This window comes from Kryptolebias marmoratus, linkage group LG10, assembly GCF_001649575.2.
Source record: "Kryptolebias marmoratus isolate JLee-2015 linkage group LG10, ASM164957v2, whole genome shotgun sequence".
Lineage (NCBI taxonomy): Eukaryota > Metazoa > Chordata > Actinopteri > Cyprinodontiformes > Rivulidae > Kryptolebias > Kryptolebias marmoratus.
This window is the reverse complement of record NC_051439.1, coordinates 6,876,763-6,899,585: the sequence shown is the minus strand read 5'-3', so window position 1 is coordinate 6,899,585 and position 22,823 is coordinate 6,876,763. Positions and strand designations below refer to the sequence as shown.

General features: G+C 39.4%; 1 protein-coding gene across 1 annotated transcript; it reads left to right on the top strand.

Moving 5' to 3' along the window:
• The first annotated feature begins 841 nt into the window (after window positions 1–841).
• Window positions 842–21,091, top strand: LOC108234241 (tandem C2 domains nuclear protein). Its single transcript, XM_017413290.3, has 12 exons — window positions 842–1,194; window positions 2,763–2,855; window positions 2,944–3,147; window positions 7,112–7,279; window positions 9,761–9,840; window positions 10,915–10,978; window positions 12,666–12,766; window positions 13,701–13,817; window positions 14,640–14,831; window positions 17,225–17,339; window positions 18,759–18,958; window positions 19,319–21,091. The coding sequence occupies exons 2-12, from the start codon at window positions 2,789–2,791 to the stop codon at window positions 19,427–19,429; spliced, it is 1,419 nt and encodes a 472-aa protein (XP_017268779.1). The 5' UTR covers window positions 842–1,194; window positions 2,763–2,788; the 3' UTR covers window positions 19,430–21,091.
• Window positions 21,092–22,823: the final 1,732 nt, after the last annotated feature.

Sequence of the window (22,823 nt, the reverse complement as noted above, 5' to 3'; positions counted from 1 at the left end):
GTTTTTGACCATTTGTGTATGTTTGGCTGTCTGTTAGCAAAATATCTCCTAAAGCAGTGAACATATTTTAATGAAACTTTCAGAGAGTAATTACTGGATGTTCGTCTGCAACTGATTAACTTTTAGAGTCAACCTGGTTCAAGATGAGTGCGACAGCCAACTGATCTTAATAAAGATGAACATGGCTAGAAGTTGGTCAGTTTTAGTGATATCGAGTTAAAATTTGATGTGGTAGAAGCTGAGCATTGTCCACAACGCATATTTTCAGTGCAGGGCATTGCATGACAGCTTAAAACCTCGACATCAACTGTTAAACCCTGTCTGTCTGTTAACAAAATATCTCATAAACCGCCAGATGTTTTTAAACAAAACTCTCAGGAAGTAATCACTGGATGTTCATCTACAACTGATTAACTTTTGGAGTCGCTTCAATTTAAGGTGGCCGTCCCTGATAATCGCCATTCTCAAACACAAAAATGGCTATACCTAAGCCAATTTTAGGCCTATTGAGGTAAAATCTGGTGTGGTAGTAGCTGAGAGTCATCCTCAACACATAATCTGATCCTGTGCGCTTGCAACTTCAGCATTTGTCATCATCACAGGATGATTTTAGTCTAAAACTGTGACGATGAAAAGTGGCGGGCGATATGCATTGCTCCACGGACTGTTGGGTCTTTAATTAGAGTGACCCGGAGTGTTTCCGCGGGTTTTCTCCGGAATAAAGAGGAGCAGAAACAGCCCAGATCCGCGACGTGAAGAACAGGTTCGAGGGAGTGACGTCACGGATCTCTGAGCCGGCTGCTGATAAAGAAAGAGCGCTGTTCAGACAACACACACACACACACACACACACACACACACACACACACACACACACACACACACACTTGACACACCGACCGAGGAAGAGGAAAAGAAAAAATGACAGCAGCGCACACAGATGATCGGAGGTAAACACAGAAAGAAAAAAAAAAAGATTCAAAACAGAGAGCGGAGCTCTGTTCGGGGAAGGAAGGAAGCGCCAATAAAAGTCTGAGTCAGTCCGGGAATCTGACTCTCTGACAGGAGGGAGGGGGAAAAACCTGGGACTACAAGTGGAGCCGACCCGGAGCTCCGGGATCTCAGTGTGGCTCTCAGTGTGCCGGCAGCCCCGGAGAGAGGCGCCTCAGCTCGGATCGGACGGACAGCTCCACGGTGAGGTTCCGCTTCTTTAACTCCTCCAGGCTTTCAGTTCATTTGGACTTAATTAGGATGAGATGAGAAACTTACTGCTCCACCGTGTCTGTTAGCAAAATATCTCACAAACCAATGGCTACAACTCAACTAGTTTCATAGACACTGACTGAGCTAAGATTTGTTGCGGTAGAAGCTGAGAGTCATCTTCAACACGTACTCCGAGGGCTAACAGATCTCGCGAGATTTCGCAATATTGCGTGAGTTCATCTGTATCTTACATGGTTTGACTAAAACAGCTGTAACTCATCATTGGATGATCTTAGTTTAAAACTCTGCCGTGAAAAGTGGCGGGAGATACGCATTGCCTCAGAAGGGATTTCCATTTTAACTTTTTTTAAAAAACAAACAATGTTGCCTCTAGTGTAATTCTATAATCTGTGATTTAAGAAAAGAAAAAAAATTAGATCATGTTCTCGAGCCTTTGGGGAGCTGAACTTCATTTCGACAGTCTTTGAACACATTAGTAAATTCTCCACATTTTGGGGTTTTTTCAGCAGCTTTTGTGGATTGATAACTAAATGTAAAGGATGCAGATTTTTAAATGACAACCTTCATGTTCGCTTTGTATCACATTTAGAGAAGATGATAACTAAAACCAACTCTGATTGTTGAAAAAACATTTTGAGAATCAGTGCATCTGAATCCTTCTGACTCCTTGTAGACAGCAAAATACTGATCTATGTGCAGTTTAAAAATGCACTTGTTGCCAACTTTGCAAAAAAAAAGCATTACTTGAACGAAATGCATATCGCCCGCCACTTTTCATGTTAGAGTTTTAGACTACGATCATGTTCTGATGAGAAATGATGGAATTGTGGCTGGTTTGGTCAAACTGTGTAAATGATGTTTTGCTTAATCACATTCAATATTGTGAGATTTGTTAGGGCTAAGAGTATTCACCTTGGATGTGTTTCATAAGATCAGTTGGAATGGGTTGGCTCCAAAATCTTTTCAGTTTTAGGTGTACATCTAATGATCAGGTTTTGAGTTTAAGTAAAATCCACGCTGTTTCATGAGATATTTTGCTAACAGACAGAGTTGACTCCAATAGACATCGGCAAAGCTTTTAAAACAAATATTGTTTAATCAGTTGGCTCTCAGAGCACAAGTTGAGGATGGCTGTCAGCTACAAATGAACCACATTTTAGCTCAATAGCTGTAAAACTGGCTTAGTTATAGTCATTTTTTGTGGTGGCCATCTTGAAATGGGGTGACCCAGTTGTTAATAAGTTGTAGATGTGCACACATTGATTACTTTCTGAGAGTTTTATTTAAATCTGTCCAGTGGTTCATGAGATTTTTGGCTAGCTGTACAAACAAACAAACAAAAACTTTACCACCTCCACCTTTAGCATTGGATGATAATCACTGGAATACTGTTTGTAGAACATTTAGGTTGGTCAAATTTGAATGTTTTTTTCAGTGTTTGGGATTTGGAGTCTTATTAAGCCCTGATTAAGTACCCACCAACTCAAGTGGCATGATTATTTGCATGTGTAAACTTCAACTTCTATGTACTGTTACAGCACTGATATAATTCCACCTGCCTGTCATGGAGTTCTTCAAAAACTGCTGCAAGAACTTCATGAAGAGGAATGAGAAGGAGCAGGAGACCCAAGGTAAGACGGTGGCCTGCGCAGCAGCTTATCAGGCAACCTTAACAAGGCTCTTCTGGGTTCTGACTGGTTGTTTTTCTCCGCTTTCAAGCGATCAAAATCAAGATGCCTCCAAAGGGGACGACTGCCACAGAAGAACTGCCTTATAAAAAGAAGAAGGGGATAACAGAAGATTATCTCCTTTCCAAGATGCCCCTAGATGGCAGAGAGGTGCCGTTTGTCCTGCCATCATTCAAGACCTCTTACGTTCAGCCCAGAGACCTTCACCCCCCCAGTCCGCAGGCTGGGATGCAGAGTATGTTTCTGTATCAGCTTGAATGTCTTCAAAGATTTATTTAGTTTGCAAAATTTTACTCAAATGGTAGGAATGGAGATGATGTTGACTAAAAGATGGGTGATGAAAATCCCATTAACAAGTTACTGTCAGACCTAAGTGTGAAATAAGACACTCAGCTCATGAGATTAGATGTAAATATTTTTAAGAAAAATATTATTTTGCCACAAACTGAACTGACTGGGACGTGTTTTCATGGGAGCTCTGCAAGACTGTGATTATAATATATTTTAATTAACAATTAAAGTTGGTCCATTGCTTGCCAAGGCTATGTGTTCAACGAGTTATCAGAACCTCTATGTCCTCAGAGTCACATCTGGATAAATGTTGAGTATTTGGATAAAAAAAAAACATCTGCCAGGACTGGCTGAGGAAGTATACATGTTCAGAGTCCCTCAAGAAGCCAGATGCTGATAAAAAGGTGCATCGAGATGCATGATAGATGACCTACGAGCTGAAATTATCACCAAATGTGAGTCAGTGACATCACAGTTGGTTAAGAAGGAAGCGGCGACTGCACTAAAACCACTGTAAGAAAAAAATAGCTTGGCAAAGTAATAATATTTCTGATCTTTTGAGTGCAGCTCATGAGCATAGCGACCAACATGCAAGCTAATATGACAAAGCTATCTGCAACAGTAGACACTTTAAGCAAGACATATGAAGACATGGACGCACATTCTCGGTGGAATAATATTTGACTCATGGGCCTGCTAGAAGGCTCAAAAAGGTCTGTGACCTACAGAGTTTAAAGCCAAATTTCTTTAGAACTTAAGGAGAACTTGGCCTGAACAGAGCCCATCATATGCTATGCACTAAACCAATGGATGGGAAGCCTCAATAACCAATGGACAATTTTAAACTAGGAACACTACTCTGTGCCATGCTGTAGAGGCTTCTTCCCTGCTACACGATGGGAAAGAGGTACACTTTTCTCACTGCTGCTGGATTTTACTATTGATGATTTGATTATGGGAGGGGATTTTAACTGCTCGGTGGATCCTTTCTTTTTCTTCTTTGAACTCCAGAGGTCACAGCCTCTGTGTTGTGGAAAGCAATGAAGGGGAACTTATTTCTTTTAGGGCCCATTAGAGAAAATCTAGAAGAGAGAAACCAGTCAGGTTATCTGAGCACATTGCATTTTCAAATTCTTTATACACTACAACAAAACAGCCAGATACGCATAAAGAATAAATGTCTTTGCAAGCTGAATGCAATCACAACATCAAACTTTCAGTAAATTAGAGATCCAAAGCTGATGAAGAAGGGGATAAGACCAGTAAATTGCTGGTGCATCAACTGCAACAATTCTCTGCATCCCAGTTGATACCTCGAGCTGAAACTGGTGCAGGAGTAACATCAGACTCGTTGGTAATTAATAAAACCTTTGTGGAATTTTTTAGCAACAGTAATCATCTGATTGCTCTCATGTTTCTGCAGACCTGATCTCCTTCCTCTGTGGTAATAACACTCCTGCTTTAGATCAGAATCTGGCCAAGGAACTAGGCCGCCCTATAAGGGCAATTGAGCTCAAGACTGCAGTCAAATCTTTACAACGTGTTAAAAGTCCAGGTCCAGATGGCTTACCATTCAAAGTCTACGAAACGTTTTGGAAACAGCTGGCCCCGTTCCTATTAGAAATGTTTGGCTAAATAAATTCAGACTGTAGCTGGGACATTCTGACAGGCATTTGTCTGAGAGTTTTAGTTGTGGAAACTCTCAGGACTGACTGAAGTGGACATTAGAGTCAAACTCCTTTATGGCTTTTTTTTATTATTAATATTTTCATCACAGTCAAAACTTGCATCTTGGAAAGAAAGGTACTCTCAGTAAACTGTGCAGTCCCCTTTCCATGAAGTTTGTTTTCTCTTCTCAACTGAATTCAAACAAATTAACAAGAGTTTTAAACTATGTTTTCTCCGCTTCATAGTCAACAAATCAGTGTGAAATCAACATTCAGCCTGATTCCTTTTTACATAAATGTGCATCAGAGACTCCTCTCAACATATAGCTGCTGAGGCTGCAGGGGGGCAAGGGAAGCCACACATGGCTTGAGCGACATGATTGCACTGGTCCTAGAGCTTGTATCTAGGACCAGTGCATGTATCTTTAAACTGGTGCCACAGAAATGCACAAGTGGTGGAGACATTTTAGTAATAATTTCACCGAACAAAATCACAAGACAGATTTTTGGTTTGCAGCTTAACAAGAAGTCCTGTTGCACCCCTAGTCAGACCACATCAAACGGAGACACAAGTGATGCTTCAGTGTCCAGAAATGACAGAAACAACCTGCAGCTTGGAATGCAAAGTCAGATAAACAGGTTTATATATGCAGTAAACTTACCCCAGTACAGACTGTTATGAGATAGAAGTGATAAAAGTATGTCCATGTTTGTGCCAGCTGTCTCACAGATCTGAATTAAAATCAGATGCTACATGTTGATTATACACCACCAGTATATCCTGTTTCTTGAGGAAATCAGAAAGATGTTTTGGTTGAACAGTGGAGGAGAATGTTTTTTATCAAATCAAAGTATGCTGATAAAGGCAGAGGGCAATATGCTGGCTGACATTTGCAGTAAGGAATATTGCATCACTTCCTGTTTACTGTTCCAACTGGACTGAGTTTGTTTGCTCACCAAATGTTTTGTTTCACTGACTTATCTTGACTTTGACACAGTTTTTCCACACATTAGTACATATGTACTCTTTGTACTGTTGTTTGTTCTGTTGCACCATGCTTGAGGGGTTTTTGGTCTTTCAACACTTTTTGGTATTGTTGGTGTGTTTGGGGTTTGGTACCTCCTTCTGACTTCAGCTTAGATTTACTTTCTGGTTCTCTTCGGCTTTTATGTCCTCACTTGCTCTGTGTATGATGTTTATCTCTACCTCCTTTACAGATAATGATATGTGTAATAAATGTAGTTTTACTGTAGCTTCGGAGGCAAAGTTGTAAAGCTCCCGTAGCAGCCCTCCAGCAGACCCCGAGCAGCTGGGACCCCAGACTGGCCAGGTGACGATTCGGAGTAGGCATAGTGCTAAGAATAAGCCCCCCGAGTATTAGCCAGGATGAAGATATTTGTCGCAGCAGATGAGCCAGCAATTTACTTGTCTTATTCCTTGTTCATAAAATTTGGATCTCAAATTGAGTAAAAATTTTGTGTTGTGCTGTGATGGGAGAAGATTATATTCGGTTTGTAAAGACATTTGTTCTTAATACGTATTTGCTGTTTTGTAGTAGCATATAAAGAATCTAAAAACGTAATGCCTAGATAACATGGCTTGTTTCTCACTTTTAGATTTTCTCTGATGTGAAATATTTCCCTCCTCCATTGCTTCCCACAACACAGAGGCTGTGACCTCAACCACATGGACCTACAATCCATGTTCATTATAAAAAAGCAAGTCATAAAATGTAACATCACTACTTCAGATGTGGATCAGATAAATACCTGGCTAATTATATAAACTGTCCTGCTAATGTAAATTTTGATAACTTCAAGAAAAAGGGACACTTTATTCAAGTATGTTATTCATTTTAAGGTGATGGCTGCAGTATTTGATAAAATCACATGCCAAATGAACATTGAAACACTTTAAGGATACTCCTAGGTCCTGGAGTTAATTGTAGACACTGACGCTTCTTTATCTAGTTCACCAGAAATTGTCTACAAGGAACATTTTGCACAATGCTCACTGGCAGAACCCAAAATTAAACTAGTCACATACGACTTTTGTGTGGGCAGTTGAAATATGGAGGACATAAGTGTCAGGATGCAGATTCACACTCAAATCTATCACTAAGCCCTCACTCACCTCAATGCAATAGTTGCATTGGCACCCTTTAATAGTTCTGCAGGATTTTTCTCAAGTTTTTGACTGACGACACAAGATAATAAAAAAAAATTCTATTATGTCTTCAGGTTCAGCCAGGTCCACATATGCAGAGAGGAAGGCTGAGCTGCTGGGGACCTGTTACTTCGCCTACAACCCCGAATCCAGCTTTCACCAAGGTCACACATCTGCGTACATCTCCAACTCGGCCCACCGAGACACGCTAAAGAACAAAAACTCCAGTCCTCAATGCCCAGGTACCACACGCCTCTTCCTTCACATGGTCCATGGTTTGTAATTGTGAGTTTGTGCTGCTGCTATAAAATTCTAAATGACCTTTTTTTTGTTTCCATAAAATGGTACGACTTTCTTAGTTTAATAAAATATCTGTTGGGTATGTGGTGAGGAAGATGGAGGATTTGGACCCAAATGCAGGCAGACTCAGAAGGAGCTCAAAATGAAAAAAAAAACAAACTAATTTATTTAAAATAACAAAAACAAATGTTGTCGTGGCAGCAAAAACTAAAGAACAAAAAACTCACAAACAGCAGGGTAAACAAGGAGGGCGACATGAGGAAATCCAGACAGTACATGATGCAACAATGACCCAGGGAGAAATGGATGCTGAGGAACAGGTTATAAGAACAGAGGGTGTCAGGAACGCGGGACACGGAAAAGAACCCTGAGTGCAGACTCATAGTAAAGAATAAACTGATTTAATAACTAAGGAAAAAAATCACAAAACAAAAGCTGACGGGGCAGCAAACAAAAACAGAACGAAACCCAAAAAGCACAGGGGAACAAGACATCAGGGAACTAAGGCACGGAGACAGCTACAACCAACAAAGGAAATACAATGAACCAGCGGATAGTGAGAGAAGTGACCGGGTTTTTGAATACTGAGGGTGACGAGGTAAGTAGAAACAGGTGAGTGGAGATAATTATGGACAGGTGGAGATGGGCGTGACAAGGAGGGCAAAAAGAGTGACAGGGGAGGAGTGAACTACTGAGCAGGAACATAAACAGGAAAAAACCAAACTGGAAACAATCACAAGACTAAATAAAGAAAACAAAAACAAAAACCCAAAGAATCCAAATCCTCACAGAGGGTGATTAGTAAGTGGACACAGGTGACTGATTACAAACAAGGGACAAGTGCAGATGGGTGTGGCAGGCTGACAGGTACCGATCTGAGGACAGGTGAATAATGACAGGGAGCACAGAGGGCACAAGAACTTAATATTAAACTAAACACAGGAAAAAACAATAAACCTAATACAAAAGAAACTAAGAAAGTAACTCAAAAATACTCAAATCCTAACAACATAGATTCATGAAAATTGCAAATCTTTGCATTCTGTTTGTATTATATATATATATAAATACATTTCACACAACATCCTAACTTTTTCGGAAATAGAGTTATATTAGCTTTGTATCATGTTAATGATTCTGTTACAGTGTTGTGTATCTGGGACAAAATGTGAAGGAAAAAACTTTGATTTGTAAAAGGTTGTCTTGTGATGTATATGACAAACATGTAGCAATCACTTGTTCATGTTGTGTATGGGTCGAAGGGTGAGAAAGTTTCTGTAGCATAGCTATCTTATTGTTTTTGTTTACATGAAGCTTTATTTTTACATGTCCTTGCCGCAGTGTATTTGTGGTTCACCTTGTTCCAGTTCCTCCAAAAGCCTGTGTGTAGACATTGTTGGTACTCTTGCAACGACAAAAACACTCCAACAACACAGTACATATGCAACAGCAACTGCATGACATTGTAAAAAACATCGTATTTATGCATTACATCCTCTAAGAATACAAATAAAACACACCACTGATAGGCAGCTCTAATGATACGGATAATAAAAACAACAAATTGCTGCATCTATTACTCAAAAAAGCACCACAAGTACACCACAGTACTGTGGCAGAACAGTGTTTTTGCATAATGTAGCATTAGATAATGTTCAGAGGTGGAATAGTTGGTCAGCTGATTGAATTGGCTGATATTTGCCACTTCTTAAATAATTGGCTATCGGCCATGCCTGTGCTTACTTAACTGATTACCAGGTAGGAAAATGAAAATGTGGCAGCAGCTGCTACAACCAGCTGACTGTATCCCACAATTAAAATTTTTTGGTTTATGTTTTTTAAATTCTTTAAGTTCTTGTGCCGAGGTTAAGGCAGACGGTGCCATTTCACACACCAGGTTATTCTGTATTCTAACTCTCAGAGCATCTGTAACTTTTACCTCTTTTCATTTTGTTGTTACAGTGTTGCCTTTAATATAGTTATTCTTGTATGAAAACAAAGACGTTTTATTTTAAGGCATGAAAAGTAATTAGGTTAGGCAAGTTTAAATTAGGATTTATTATAAAACTAGAGCATATTGAGCTTTAATGTCTAAAGTTGGAGCATCCTAGAAAAAAAGCAATTAATTGTAGGCAAACAGAACTGCTTCTTTTGGTTTTAAGTTGTAAACAAAGTTGATAAAAAGGATTTGTGTTACTAGTTGTTCTGGGCCTTTTAGCTTATCTAGAAACCAGATTTGGACCTTTGCATATAAAGTTTGCAAAATCCCTGTTTTATATTGAGATGTTTTGTGTGTGTGTACACACATAAATGAAGGACTTTTCTGCATTATGGCATATTGCATATGTCTGCAGACTGACATATAAACTCCTTGTGGCTGTCAGAACTAAATGCATCCACCTTTTCATGTTGTTGTCCTTCAGGTCGGACTCTAAAGCCGGGCAGCCAGCAGCGACTGAGCAGCTCCATGTTTGATCTTTCTAGCCCTCAGAGCCACATGCAGGTGAGACCGTTTATCTAATCTCTGCTCACGCTGTGTATTTTAGTTTTTTTTTGTGTCAGCCAAGACTAAATATAGTTTAATAGTTTCCATCGTCCTCGGCAGCATAATAAAAAACACTGCAGACAAACCTCATAATCTGGTGTTTTAATTTAAGGTGCAAAGTTCAAAGGTCATTTTATCATCAAACAATGAAACAGCTTATTTAATGGGATGATCAGTCATTAGTTGAATCAGTAGAATAATAAGGACTGATTGTACTTAAATATTATCGTTCACCTTCAAAGGTGAAGGCCGTGATGTTTTTGCCCATGTCTGTGTACAGTATGTATGTGAGTTATTTTGTGTGTATTAGCAGTAAAACATGATAAAGCATGTTCTGAGGACATGCTTTATCAGATTTAGTGTCCTTCTAGGAAAAAATTTGAATTAATTCTGTACAGTCCAAAAGACTAATGAATAGATTTATTCACATAAAACTAAAGAACTTTACATTCACACTGCATTTTCTGTGAAAATGCAGTGTAAATGCTGAGTGCTAAATGACTTTGCTGAGATGTGTTGAATAAGCTGAAACTGAATTGTTAAAGTTAAAACAAGCAAAACAGAACATAGTCTAAAATTAGCAAAACAGTAGTTCAAAGCCAGAACCAGCAAAATCCTAATTATTACGGTAGCTAACTTGGCTAAAAGCAAAACATAGCAAAACAGTATCTAAAAGCTAAAATTTGTAAGACTGCGGCTAAAAGATAAAATTAGTAAAGCTGTATCTGAGAGCTGAAATAAGCAAAATCAAAGCTAAAACCCAAAGGTAGCTTAAGAAGATAAAAATAGAGCAAATGTGCTGCAGTAGATTGCAGAGAACAATGTATGAATGAATTAAAAAGATTCCAATTCTTTGGAGAATTGTTTTCTAAATAAAATCAAATATTCTAAAAAGTATAAAAGTTATAAATATTCAAAGTTGTAGCACGCTGGTCAAAATAGCACAACATTTGCAGAAGTAGTTTGACTCAGTATTTCCATAAAATGACAAAAACTTGAGTTTCATGTACTATTTGTTTGGTGTCTCTGCAGGGGTTTGACTCCACATCCTTCAGCAGCACATCCTCTGTGATAAGCTCGATGGAAAGCAGTCTGGGTAAATATGTGTAGATCACACCCTTTTTTGGTTATAGGAAAGACTTTATGTTCCAGCCCAACTTCAGTTTCGCTGCCTAATAAACACAGAGTCAAGCACAACACAATACTGGTGTAACGACACACTTATCTCATGAGATGAGACGAGATACTAGGCTCACAAGGTGAGATTTCAACAAAACTTTTAAGATAATAGCTTTTCCCACAGACTCAGCTGACTGGTCGTTTCCTCTCAGCACGTAGCTGCAGAGGCAATGGAGGAGCAGAGTAATCTGCTTGCACAACACGGCTTAAGGGACATGACCTAGTGCTGGTCTTAGTGCCTGACAGTTTGTTGAAACTCTGCCACACAAACCATTTAAAGTCGTGCAGACACCTTCCTTAAATTTCACCAGTCAAACTCATGAGACTTTGGCTTTTTATAATTAATCTTCTATGGAAAATCCTCAGCATGATCCTAGTTTTCCTGGAGGATGAAAGCAGTTTCTTATTAGCTGTTCTAAGTGATGCTTCAGCTATAAAGCCTCATCAGAAATTACACTTAAATTTCTGAGACTGGGCTTCTGCAATAACCTCAGTTTGCCCAGTTTAACTATCGCCCTGTCCGGGGCAATAGTTAAAGTTTTAGTGTTGTCCGAGTTTAGCCATAGATAATTGTTGCTCAGACGCCTCTTAATGCTTGATAAGCAGGGAATTTAAAAAAATGACAATTTATGGACCTAGGAGGTTTAAATGAGCAATACATCTGAATATCATCAGCAAAAAGATGATAGGAAACCTTGCTGAATTGCGGGATTATTTGACCTAAAGAAAGAACATGTAACAAAAACAAGATGGGTCCAAGAAAGGAGCCCTGAGAAACTCCATATGCCAGCTCTGTAGATCCGGACATTATCCGGTTTGTAAGCACACTGAAGCTCAGATCAGATGTGTGAGAAGAAAAGAGATCTTCATGTAATGTTTGTGTTTCTTCAATAAACACATAAAGGAAACCAGCAAACCGCATTCTGGATTAGACAGACTGACAGACTTTAATAGTCTTAGTTTGGGAAAATGTTTGTTGCAGCATCAGCGAAAAATACAAAACAAAATTGAAAGGATAACAATCAGGACACGGTGTACCAAACTGATGACAACTGTACAAAAATGATTAAAACTGTGCATAATATGAATCAAACTATGCAAACAATAACTTAAAACTAATGATAAATGATTTAAAAATTGCAACAAAAAGACTAAAGGACTTAAAATGTTCAAATATGATATTTATTGTGTAAAAACCAAGGCAGCAATGGTAAATGGGCTGTACTTATATAGTGCCTTTTTAGCCAACCAGGCCATTAAATGGGCTTTCCAACACAATCTGTGCCCTCATTTTCCCATCCACACACATTCATACAGTAACAAACTGAATCTTTACAAAGCTGATCTGAATGAATCATTGAATAGAGTCTAATCAGTTCTTTAGATCGGATTCATACACCGATGGGGCACATCGGAGGCAGTGAGGGGTTCGGTGTGATGGACATGTAGCATACTGGTGGAATCTCATTGGAGCACGACTGCTCTAACCACTGAGCCACAGCCGCCCACAATGCAATTTAAAACTAAATTTAGCACAAATGCCCTTCTGATTTACGCTCATATTTGTACAGCAACACTTCATGTTGCATTTCTCTGATTCTCAGACTCTATCACCTTGTCCGAGGACGAGCATGAGCTGGGGAAGGTGTGTGTCCGGCTGAGCTATCAGGAGGATCTGGAACAGGTGTGGATCACCCTGGTCCAGGTAAGGTTACATATGGTGTGAATGCCTCTGCTACAGAAAGTGTCATTGTTCTTCCCAGCAGCTTTTCTCAATAGACCCCTTGTAAGTCCTGAACAGAGGTCTCTTTAAGCTTCTCTCAGAGCTCTATTAACTTTCGCTCAGACACTCGGAAAGAAAAATGCTGCATTTTAAGGACCCAAAGTGTCCTGATTGATGTTAAAACACAGAAAGTAAGTGTCCTCTCGAACAGTAATTACATTCTCTAAGTGTGTATGTCGCTTTAAAGCTTTAATAGAAAGATGAGCATCAGTTCCTCACGAAGCAGGGGCCAAAAAGGATGAAAGGCTCTTTTTCCCCTGTAGTCAGGATTGTCAGATTGGCAGAGACGCTTGTGATCAAAGTCACAACAGTGCTGAACTCGAACGATCCCTTTTCCTGTTTATTCAAACAGACAGTGCTGTTCCTTCGAGCATAAACTGGACCTTTATTCTTTATTCTTTATTCTTTATTGTAAGCTGATACGCACTCATGAACCACTGGAAAGGTCTTAATGAAACTTTGAGAAAGGAGTCATTGGATGTACATCTACAGCTGATTAACGTTTAGAGTCAATCCAATTCAAGATGGCTGCCACAGCTAATCAATGCTAAAATATAACTCAGTCGGTTTTACAGATAGTGAGCTAAAATCTGATGTGGTAGTAGCTGAGAGTCATTCACAACACATACTCTAATTGTGATATTCTGCTACATTGCCTACGATGGCAGATAAAGCGAAAGTTTGACCAAATACTACGACCACAGAACCATTTCTTTTACAACTCCATCATTACTCAACATAAGATGGTCTCAATCTAAAGCTCTGACATGAAAAGTGACAGCTGACATGCATTCATTCATTCATTGTGTGAACAATGCATTCATTGTGTACTGACTCTTTCGTCTTTGTCTTTCAGTGTTCGGACCTCAACCTCCATCCAGACGAAGCAGAACAACAAAAAATCGGTTTCAAAGCGATCATCACCATCCCCAAACCCGTACAGTTCAAGAGCTCAGTCAAAGAGTACTGTCAGGTACTGCTGCTGTGGAGCTGGATTTACACCTGATGTACCAACATCAAAACCCATCAAGTTATCTTAAAGGGATATTCTGATTATTTTTGAAGTGCTGTTCTGTCAAATAATTATCAGTAGTAACTTATCAGCTGTGACATCAGTCATAGAGCATGGAGTACAAAGAAAAGGGCAAACATCTTTATCCAGGCGAGAATAATGGCTAGCTAAACAAGGTCTTGTTTTTTTATTTTTTTTAAATTGTTTTTCATTCGCTAAAATGGAACATCTACACTTCTGTATGACAGGGCATAAACTAAAACAAGGGTGTTATGCAAAAGTGTAGAGGTTTAATATTAGCTAATGTAGCGTTCTTTCACATCAGTATGTTTTTTTTTTTGAGAAACAGTTTTTATACAAGCCTGAAAAAATATATAAAATGGGACCTTGTTTGGTTAGCCGTTAGCCTGGCCTGGACAAAGACTTTTGCCCTTTTTTCCATACTCTGTGCTCTGCGACGTCACAACTGATACGGTACAGTTGATAACCACGTATTTGACAGAAAATCACTTTAGAAATGACCAGACTATCGCTTTAAGGCTGACATTAAACTTTGTTTGTTGATTTTTCAACCTGCAGTTTTTTAGGAGAAGCTTAAACTGCAAAATAATTTTCATAAGAAGTTTTTATGATATTTTTTAGAGAAATACAATGACGTTAGACTAACTATTTATATGATTATATAAATGATGTTGTAGTTTGTATCAGACGTGCTTCTGTTTTCTGAATGTAGAGAGCTCCTCCACCTGACTGTTCCTTCATACGCTCCTGATTTCCTTCTAGGATGTGGCCTTCATGGAGACCTTTGTGTTTGCACTGCGGCTCCAGCAGTTACAGTGCAGCGCTTTGGTGCTGCGGCTGCAGACGCACGAGCCCAGGAAGCGTACGGTGGCAGAGTGCGTCCTCTCCCTGAGACAGCTCGGCCCGAAGGAGTCAGAGCACTGCCTCCACCTCAAGCCTCCGTCCAAATCTTTAGTAAGAGTCTGGATCTTCTTGATGTTCGCTTCATGCCTAATGAAGTCACACTCTGAAAATGTTGACAAGGGATTGTAAAATTTATTATTAACTTGATTTGCAAAAGATAATCAGCATTCAACTTGATTCCTTTTCCTGTTCTTCTGCATTAGATATTTATAAGGAGATTTTCTGTCTTTCTATATCTCAACCACTGAATACATTTTAAAGAAACTCACAGAAAGTAATCATTGGATGTACATCTACAACTGATTAACTTTTGGAGTCAACATGTTTCAAGATGACTGCCCCAGCCAATTGACTTTAAAAAAAGCACACTATAATTTGGTATGGCAATAGCTAGGAGACATTCACAACACATACTCTGAGCAGGACATCTTGCAGTACCACATGAGATTGTGCATAATATTATTTTCAAGGTTTCACCAAAATGAATACAACTCTGTCATTTCTCAACATAAGATGATCTTTGTCTAAAACTCTAACATGAAAGGCGGCAGGTGATATGCATTCCTTCAAGGAATGCTATTTTTTTAAATTTTGATTGTGACTTAGATGGCCCAAGAAGAAAAACAGGTGGAAATGTCCCAGAATGTTACAACTTGTTTTGTTCCATTTCCTGTAGGGTGGTCCTTTACCCGTCTTTTGTGTGAGCTACAATAAACAAGACAAGGCATCATAAAACTGTCCTCGTGCTGCAGTGTTGCCAACTTTTTGCCTTGACCTGCTTGCACAGGACTTCTGTTACATAATCACAGACGAAAGCAAAAAAAGTTTAACTATCGGGAACAGCTTTTATTGGAGAGAGGAGAGTGCAGACTGTAAGTGGAGGAGACAGAAAGTAGGTCAACCCTCAAACCATTTCACCAGCACAGTTGATAAATGGATGTATGTCTGACCAATAACAGTAAAATCGGAGCTGTTTCCGTACGAGATCAGACAGTGAATCATCGTCAAAATCTCAGGGGGACAGTTTATTTCACTTTAAGTACTCATCTGCCAGACACAAAAGATCAAAATTGTCCAAATCACTGTTACAGTGGAAGCTTTTAGAAGCTAAAATAGATTAATCTTTTTGAGTGTTGCACAAAAATGAAAGAAAGAAAAAAAAGCAGCATTTTCTAAAGAAACAGGACAGTGAAAAACTGGGTTTAAATCAGCTCTCTGAGGTAAATGGACTGTACATATAGGACCTTTCTAACCAACCAGGCAACTCAAAGCACTTTACAACACAATCTGTCCTCACTTACCCATTCATACACCACTCTACTTCATCTCTACAAAGTTAATTTCAATAAATCATTCTATAGAGTCAAATTAGTGCTTTAAACTCTGTTCATACACCGATGGGGCACATCGGAGGCAATGAGGTGTTCAGAGTCTTGCCTGGGGACACTTCCACATGTGACTGCTGCCATGAATCGAACCTCCAACTCTCTTGTTGGAGGATGACTGCTCTAACCACTGACCCACAGATGCCCCAGAGGTCAGAATTAAAAGCCTGTGTAGCAAGAAATCCACTCTTTGCTTCCTTTTACTCAAACAAATTCTCAGTAACTTAAAAATGTCTGACATTTCTAATTAATGCACTTTAAACGTGTGTTTGAATCAGCACTACTTAAATGTTAGTTTTATTTTGACATTTCTGTCATCTGTAGGTCAGTCATAGATTAACCATCTTTCAAGCTTAATCTTGTTGTGAGACACGTGTCAAACTTTTCCAGGTTGATAAGACAACACAGTGACTGAAGGAACAGCCAGCCTGTGGTAAATACTAAAATACTAAAAGCTGCCCTGCTAATACAGAATTACTGTACATATGCAAAAAGTGGGCGAGTAAATTTAACAACAAATCTGGGTCCAGATACAGCTTCATTTGGGTCTGGACTATTTGTTAAAGGAAAGAAGCTGCTTTGATTTATGTTAGCTGCGCTTGGTCAAAGAGACTCAGGCCTGCAGGCTGTGGTGGTGAGTTTAAAACACATTGGTTTGTTTTGTAAGTTAAAACAAGGCTTTCATAGTTTAATAAAAACAACAAGCATTGTTCTGATTGCACAAGATTTTGGCAATCAGATCAGTATGTATTGTGGATCACTCTCAGCTACTACCACACCAAATTTTAGCTCAGTGTTTATACTTTTTTTTTTTTTCCTGACTTTATAGCTATTTTGTGTTTGCTAAGGTCAGACGGCTGTGGCAGCAATCTTGATTTGGATTGTCTCCAAAGGTTAATCAGTTGTAGATGTACATCCAGTGATTACTTTCTGCAAGATCATGAAAATTTGTCCAGCGGTTCATGAGATATTTTGGTAATAATCAAAAGTTCTGTGTTCATAGACACCATGAATTTAAATGCCAAAATATTGCAACCAATATTAAATATGCTTCACCAGGTGTGCCACTCTGAGCTGCATCTCAGCACCTGCTTTCAGCCAGTTAACGGACGCATCCAACTCAGGGTCCTTGCTGCCCAGAACCTCCCCCCATCCTGCTCACCACTCTCCCAGGGTAAGTGGGTCTGTGTTTTTCTGCATGCCGTGGTTCTTTGGTCCCTCTGCAGAGGTTCCCTGCAGGTATATATATATATATATATATATATATATATAGATATATATATATATATATATATATATATATATATAGTGTAATATATATATATATATATATATATATATATATAGCTGGTGTCTATCTCCAGCCATTGCTGTGTGAGAGGCGGGGGACACTCTGGACAGGTCGCAAGTCCATCACAGGGAGACAAATGAGCCAAACAATCATTCACGCTCTCACTCACACCTAGGGACAATTTAGAGTTACTAGTAAACCTAACATGCATGTTGTTGGTCTGTGGGAGGAAACCAGAGTAGCTGCACGGGGAGAGCATGTAAACTCCACCCAGAAAGGCCCCAGGCAGGATGCGACCTGCAACCTTCTTGCTTTGTGAGGCTATAGCACTAACCACTGCACCATCTCGTTGCTAACCATCTACAGCTATTGCATATTGCATTGCGTTGAAATGCATCAGTATGATGTGATGAAGAGTTGTGTGGTGACACGGTGGAGCAGTGATTAGAGCTGTCGCCTCCCAGCAAGAAGGTCGCAGGTCGCCTCCAGGACTTTGAGTAGAGTTTACATGTTCTCACCATGCATACAGTATGTGGGTTTTCTCCGGGTATTCTGGTTTCCTCCCACAAACCAAAAACATGCTTGTTAGGTTAATTGCTCTAAATTGTCCCTAGGTGTGAGTGAGAGCGTGAATGGTTATTTGTTTCATTTGTCTCTATGTGTCCCTGTGATGGACCTGTCCAAGGTGTCCCTCACCTCTCGCACAGTGATGGCTGAAGATAGGCACCAGCTCCCCACGACCTGGAAAGGAGAAGCGGGTAAAGAAAATAGATGCATGGATGGAAGAGTCAAGGAGAGTGAGCCTGTGTCCATACAGGAGTATCTCACGGGGCTGCAACTGTTGTAGAGTTTTAATGTCGTGTCTGCCATATCTACTATAGATATTAATTCCAATAAATGACAAGCAGTGCAACAGTTCACATAAAACACAATAATCTCTGGAATTAAATGTTAGAGACAAAATATTTTAGAACAAAAACCCAACAAACCAAACCTTCAACATCCAAGGTCAGAGGTTTGTCCTCACATGTAATATTAGCGATAAATTTTAACATTTCATTATAGAGCTTTAATTTCATAATATAACAAATATGGTTTGTTAAATGTAGTCACTCACTGAGTTGTGTTATCTTTATTTTAAAGCTTCAAATTGGTTTTGCGGCTGTGGGCACATTTTATTTAGTAGGAGAAGGAGCAGAAATGGCTCTCTTGATTGTGAAGGTTGCTGAGCCCTGGTTTAACTAGTAAAATGATTAACTGGGAAACTCATTTAAATTCTCTCTGGTGTTTTTGTTTTTTAAGCTTTTTTCATCAAAGTGGAGATGCACCAGATGGGGCTGATAGCCACGAAGAAGAAGACTCGAGCCCTGAAGGCGTCAGGAGGTCAGTGTCAGTGGGGGGAGACGTTTCACTTCCTGTTGGCCTCCTTAGAGCACGCCTGCTCGCTGTCAGTCAAACTCTACAGCCGCAGCTCTGTCAGGAGGAAACATTGTCTCGGACAGGTGGGTCTTTAATATTTTAATCTGGTTTTTTATCGTCAGTTTGTGAGATGTCATATCAGATTTATCTTCCTGCTCAATAAGTAAAGAATTTAAGAAAACTTTAAAGAAATTAACTGTAATAAAATAAGCAATAATAGACTCAATGTGCACTGATTAGCTTTAATATTTAAACCAGCTGGGCGTGGAATGTGAGCTGCCTACTGGGCCACTTTTGGTAAGCAGAACTGGCGCTGCAGGATTTCTTTCTGGGCTGTAATATGTATTGCTACCTAAATCACCAAAGGCTTTAAAACAGAACAGAGGCTGCTCTGAGTGTGACAAACTGAGTAATGACCTGCTCGTCTCTCTTGTTTGTTTCAGGTCCAGCTGGGCTTTGACAGCCCTGTCCCGCAGGCTGTGGAGCAGTGGAAGGACACGATGGCTCACCCGGAGAAAGTGGTGACAGCATGGCACAAGCTGAGCCCCTGCTAAACCACGCTCTCCTGGTATTTTATGTTAAACACAAAGCAGACGTCATGATCCTGAGATCAAGCGTGGTGCTGTACGCTGATGGAGTCCATGTTTATGGACCAGACTGTAAACAGCTGAACAGGCTCTGGACATACCAGGAGGCAATCATTGACACCGTCGTATTGTGGTCCTGAACAAACTATATAACAAAAGAGACTCCTGTAGATAAAAAAGAGCACTTTTTATATAATGTACTTAGTATTTGACATTCCTGCTCTGCTTTTAGGTGAAATCTTTTAGTTTGTTCAGTTGGATATAGATTTACAAGCAGTAAGAGTGATCAAACAACCAAATTTATTCTACTGGAAACTTTTAATTAACTTCTGTTAGTTATTAGTATATAAATGACATGTAAGAGAGAGTTTGAGTCTGATGAAACCGCATTTTTTTATTGTCAACAAACCGTTAAAAAAGTTAAAGTTGCGTGGGGAGTTGAGGACAATTCGTTTCCCTCCCAGTTTGGAGATTCACGGATGGATTCTGATGAACGAGTCAGGCTGCCTGATGCTCAGAAAAGGGCAAACTGAGAAGTGAAAGTTTACCAACCTTGTTAACTGCAACCCTTAAACTGTTTGAGTGAAAAGGGCTTTGTAAGGGGGTTGTGTAAAAGTTTTAGACGTGGTTTCAGACCAAGCTGGTTTTGATGCCAAAATGATGCAAATTCACAACAAAGTGTGCACATGAACTAGTAAGAAATGTTTGATTTTGGCTTTTAGACTGCAGCAATTACACTTGTGTTTAGATGCAAGAATTCTCTGTATTTCTTCAAAGTAGGAGCACAATGATTGTTGTCTGCTGCTGGTAAGACACTGACTACTTCTCCCTGACCTAAAGCTAACAATATGTGCATTTTAGATTTAAAAAAGCACTTTATGTTTATGCTTATATTTGCTATTTTATAAATAGATTCAGGATGCGTAGCCATCTGCCTTAATTGGCTGAAGTTAGAAAGGACAGGAAATAGAAACAAAATAACAGAATGACTTGTCCATTTATAGTTTCTATAGAAAGAAAAACAAAGAAAACAATGATAACAATGATTACAAATACAAACATGGAGAGTAGAGCGAGTAAAGGCGGCAGCAGAGAGAGGAAATGTGGTCAGTTTGTCCTCCAGCAGTCTGAGCCTATAGCAGCAGAACTAAGGGAGAGCTCAGGAAACCCAAACCAACCCTAACTATAGGATTTATCAGAAAGGAAAATCTTAAACCTGGTCTTAAAAACAGACAGGGTGTCAGCCTCACAGACAGAAACTGGAAGTTGTTTCCACGAGAACTGAAAGCTCTGCCTCCTGTTCTGCTTTTAGAAACTCCAGAGTAGAATGGAATGACTCTTTATTTGTCTGTCAGTGGGGAAATTCCAAAGCATCAGCAGCAAAGTGATAGCCAAATAGAAGCACACGGCATACACAGCAAAAATGAACAAATTAAAAACAATAATGAAAAATAGAAATGAGCTGTGGACAGCCAGTGAGGTAGTCCAGGATCCACTGTGAAGAACTAAAGTAAACCTGCAGTCTGAGAGCAAAGTGCTCTGTTAGGAAAATATGGAACAAGAAGATCTTTAAAATAAGATGGAGCTTCGTTGTTGAGAGCTTTCTATGTTAGAAGGAAGATTTTAAATCCTGTTCTGTTTGACAGGGAGCCAATGGAGAGAAGCTGAAACTGGAGAAATCTGATCTCTTTTGGACACCCAGATAATCAATAGTCCAGCCTAGATGTGATAAATGCATGAAGCAGTTTTTCTGCATCTTTTTAGACAAGATGTTTCTAATTTTACTGATATTATGTAAGTGGAAGAAAGCGGTCCTGGTAACATTTTTAATGTGGGGGTTAAAAGACATATCCTGATCAAAAATAACACCAAGGTTCTTTACATTAGAACTGGAGGACAAATTAATGCCATCCAGAGGAAGTGAATGGCTGCAAGGAGGCTTAAGCTGCTTCCAAGATGCTCGGGTTTAAAAATCACAACCTCTGTCTTGTCTGTTAAAAAGACATGTTTGTAATCTAAGTAACTGACAGGATTAATCAGGTTTCATGGATAAATATAACTGAGTATCATCAGCATAACAATGAATTTATCCCATTCTGTCTAATAACTTTGCCTAATGGAAACATATAAATTAAAAAGTATTGGTTCGAGCCCTGAACCCTGAGGAACTCCATGACTAACTTTGGTATATGAATAAGATTCATTATTAACATTTACATACTGGAATCAATCAGATAAATATAATTAAAACCATTTTAGAGCTGTTCCTGTAATCCCAATATGATGTTCAAGCCTCTGTGACAGAATATTGGGATCAACTGTATCAGATGCAGCACTGAGATCTTCAAGTATTTTCTCAAGAAGTCTATAATTGGTCAGAGCTCCTGAATCAAAAGCAGGTTTCTTACCTAAGTGACCATAAAGCCCTGTGGTGCATAACCATTCACTAAAGACAGATTAAGCAGATCCAAAGCGGTGATATTATTAACACCTCTCAGTTTTCAAACAACAAATAATGTGTGCCTTTTTGGAAGCAGCACTGTTTGTCATCACATATTGAACATCCTGACTTCAGTCCAATAAAGCAGAAGACTGAGGGACTTGTTCCGTGTAACCAGCTGTGGACTCTCAAACACACACCCAGAACAATAAGTGCGTGGACTAAGAAAACAGAGTTTGCCGGGTGTTTGCATTTGCGGAGTGCGTGACCAGGACAACGGGCTGGCCCACGTGAGCTGGCCTGCGTCAAAAACCTTCAGATCCTGGCATGCCAAAAAACAACATCATCTTTATTTGCCAGAATTTCTGTTTGATTTATGGTTAATGTTACACAGAGGGAATACCAGACACACCTTCTCATCGGGCTACACACTCCGCTCTCATCTCAGAGACTCATATTAGACTCTCACTTGGAAAAAGCATTTGTGGGCAACGAAGCAGCATTTATTGATTTATTTATTTATATTTTTTTGGTGTTATTGCTTCTCTTGTTTATATAACACATTCTTCTGGCCACTTGCCACCACAGTTCTTTCCAGTTTCCTCATTACTGCAGGCTTGTGTGTTCAGGTTTCCTCACCTGGAAGTCACAACAAAAACATTACAGGAATGTTGAAGCAGAGAGGAGGAATCCTCTTAAAACCATTGTGATACTTTTGTTTTTTAAAGGGATAGTCTGGTGATTTTTTTGAAACGATGTTCTGTCAGAAAGTTATCAGTAATTAGGACCTTATCAGCAACAATATTTAGTCATAGAGTGTGGAATATAAAGAAAAGACCAAAATCTTGGTGGGACTAATGTATATTTAAAAAAAAAATGTAATGTAAAATAAGTGACTGCATAAATATTCACCCCCTTTAA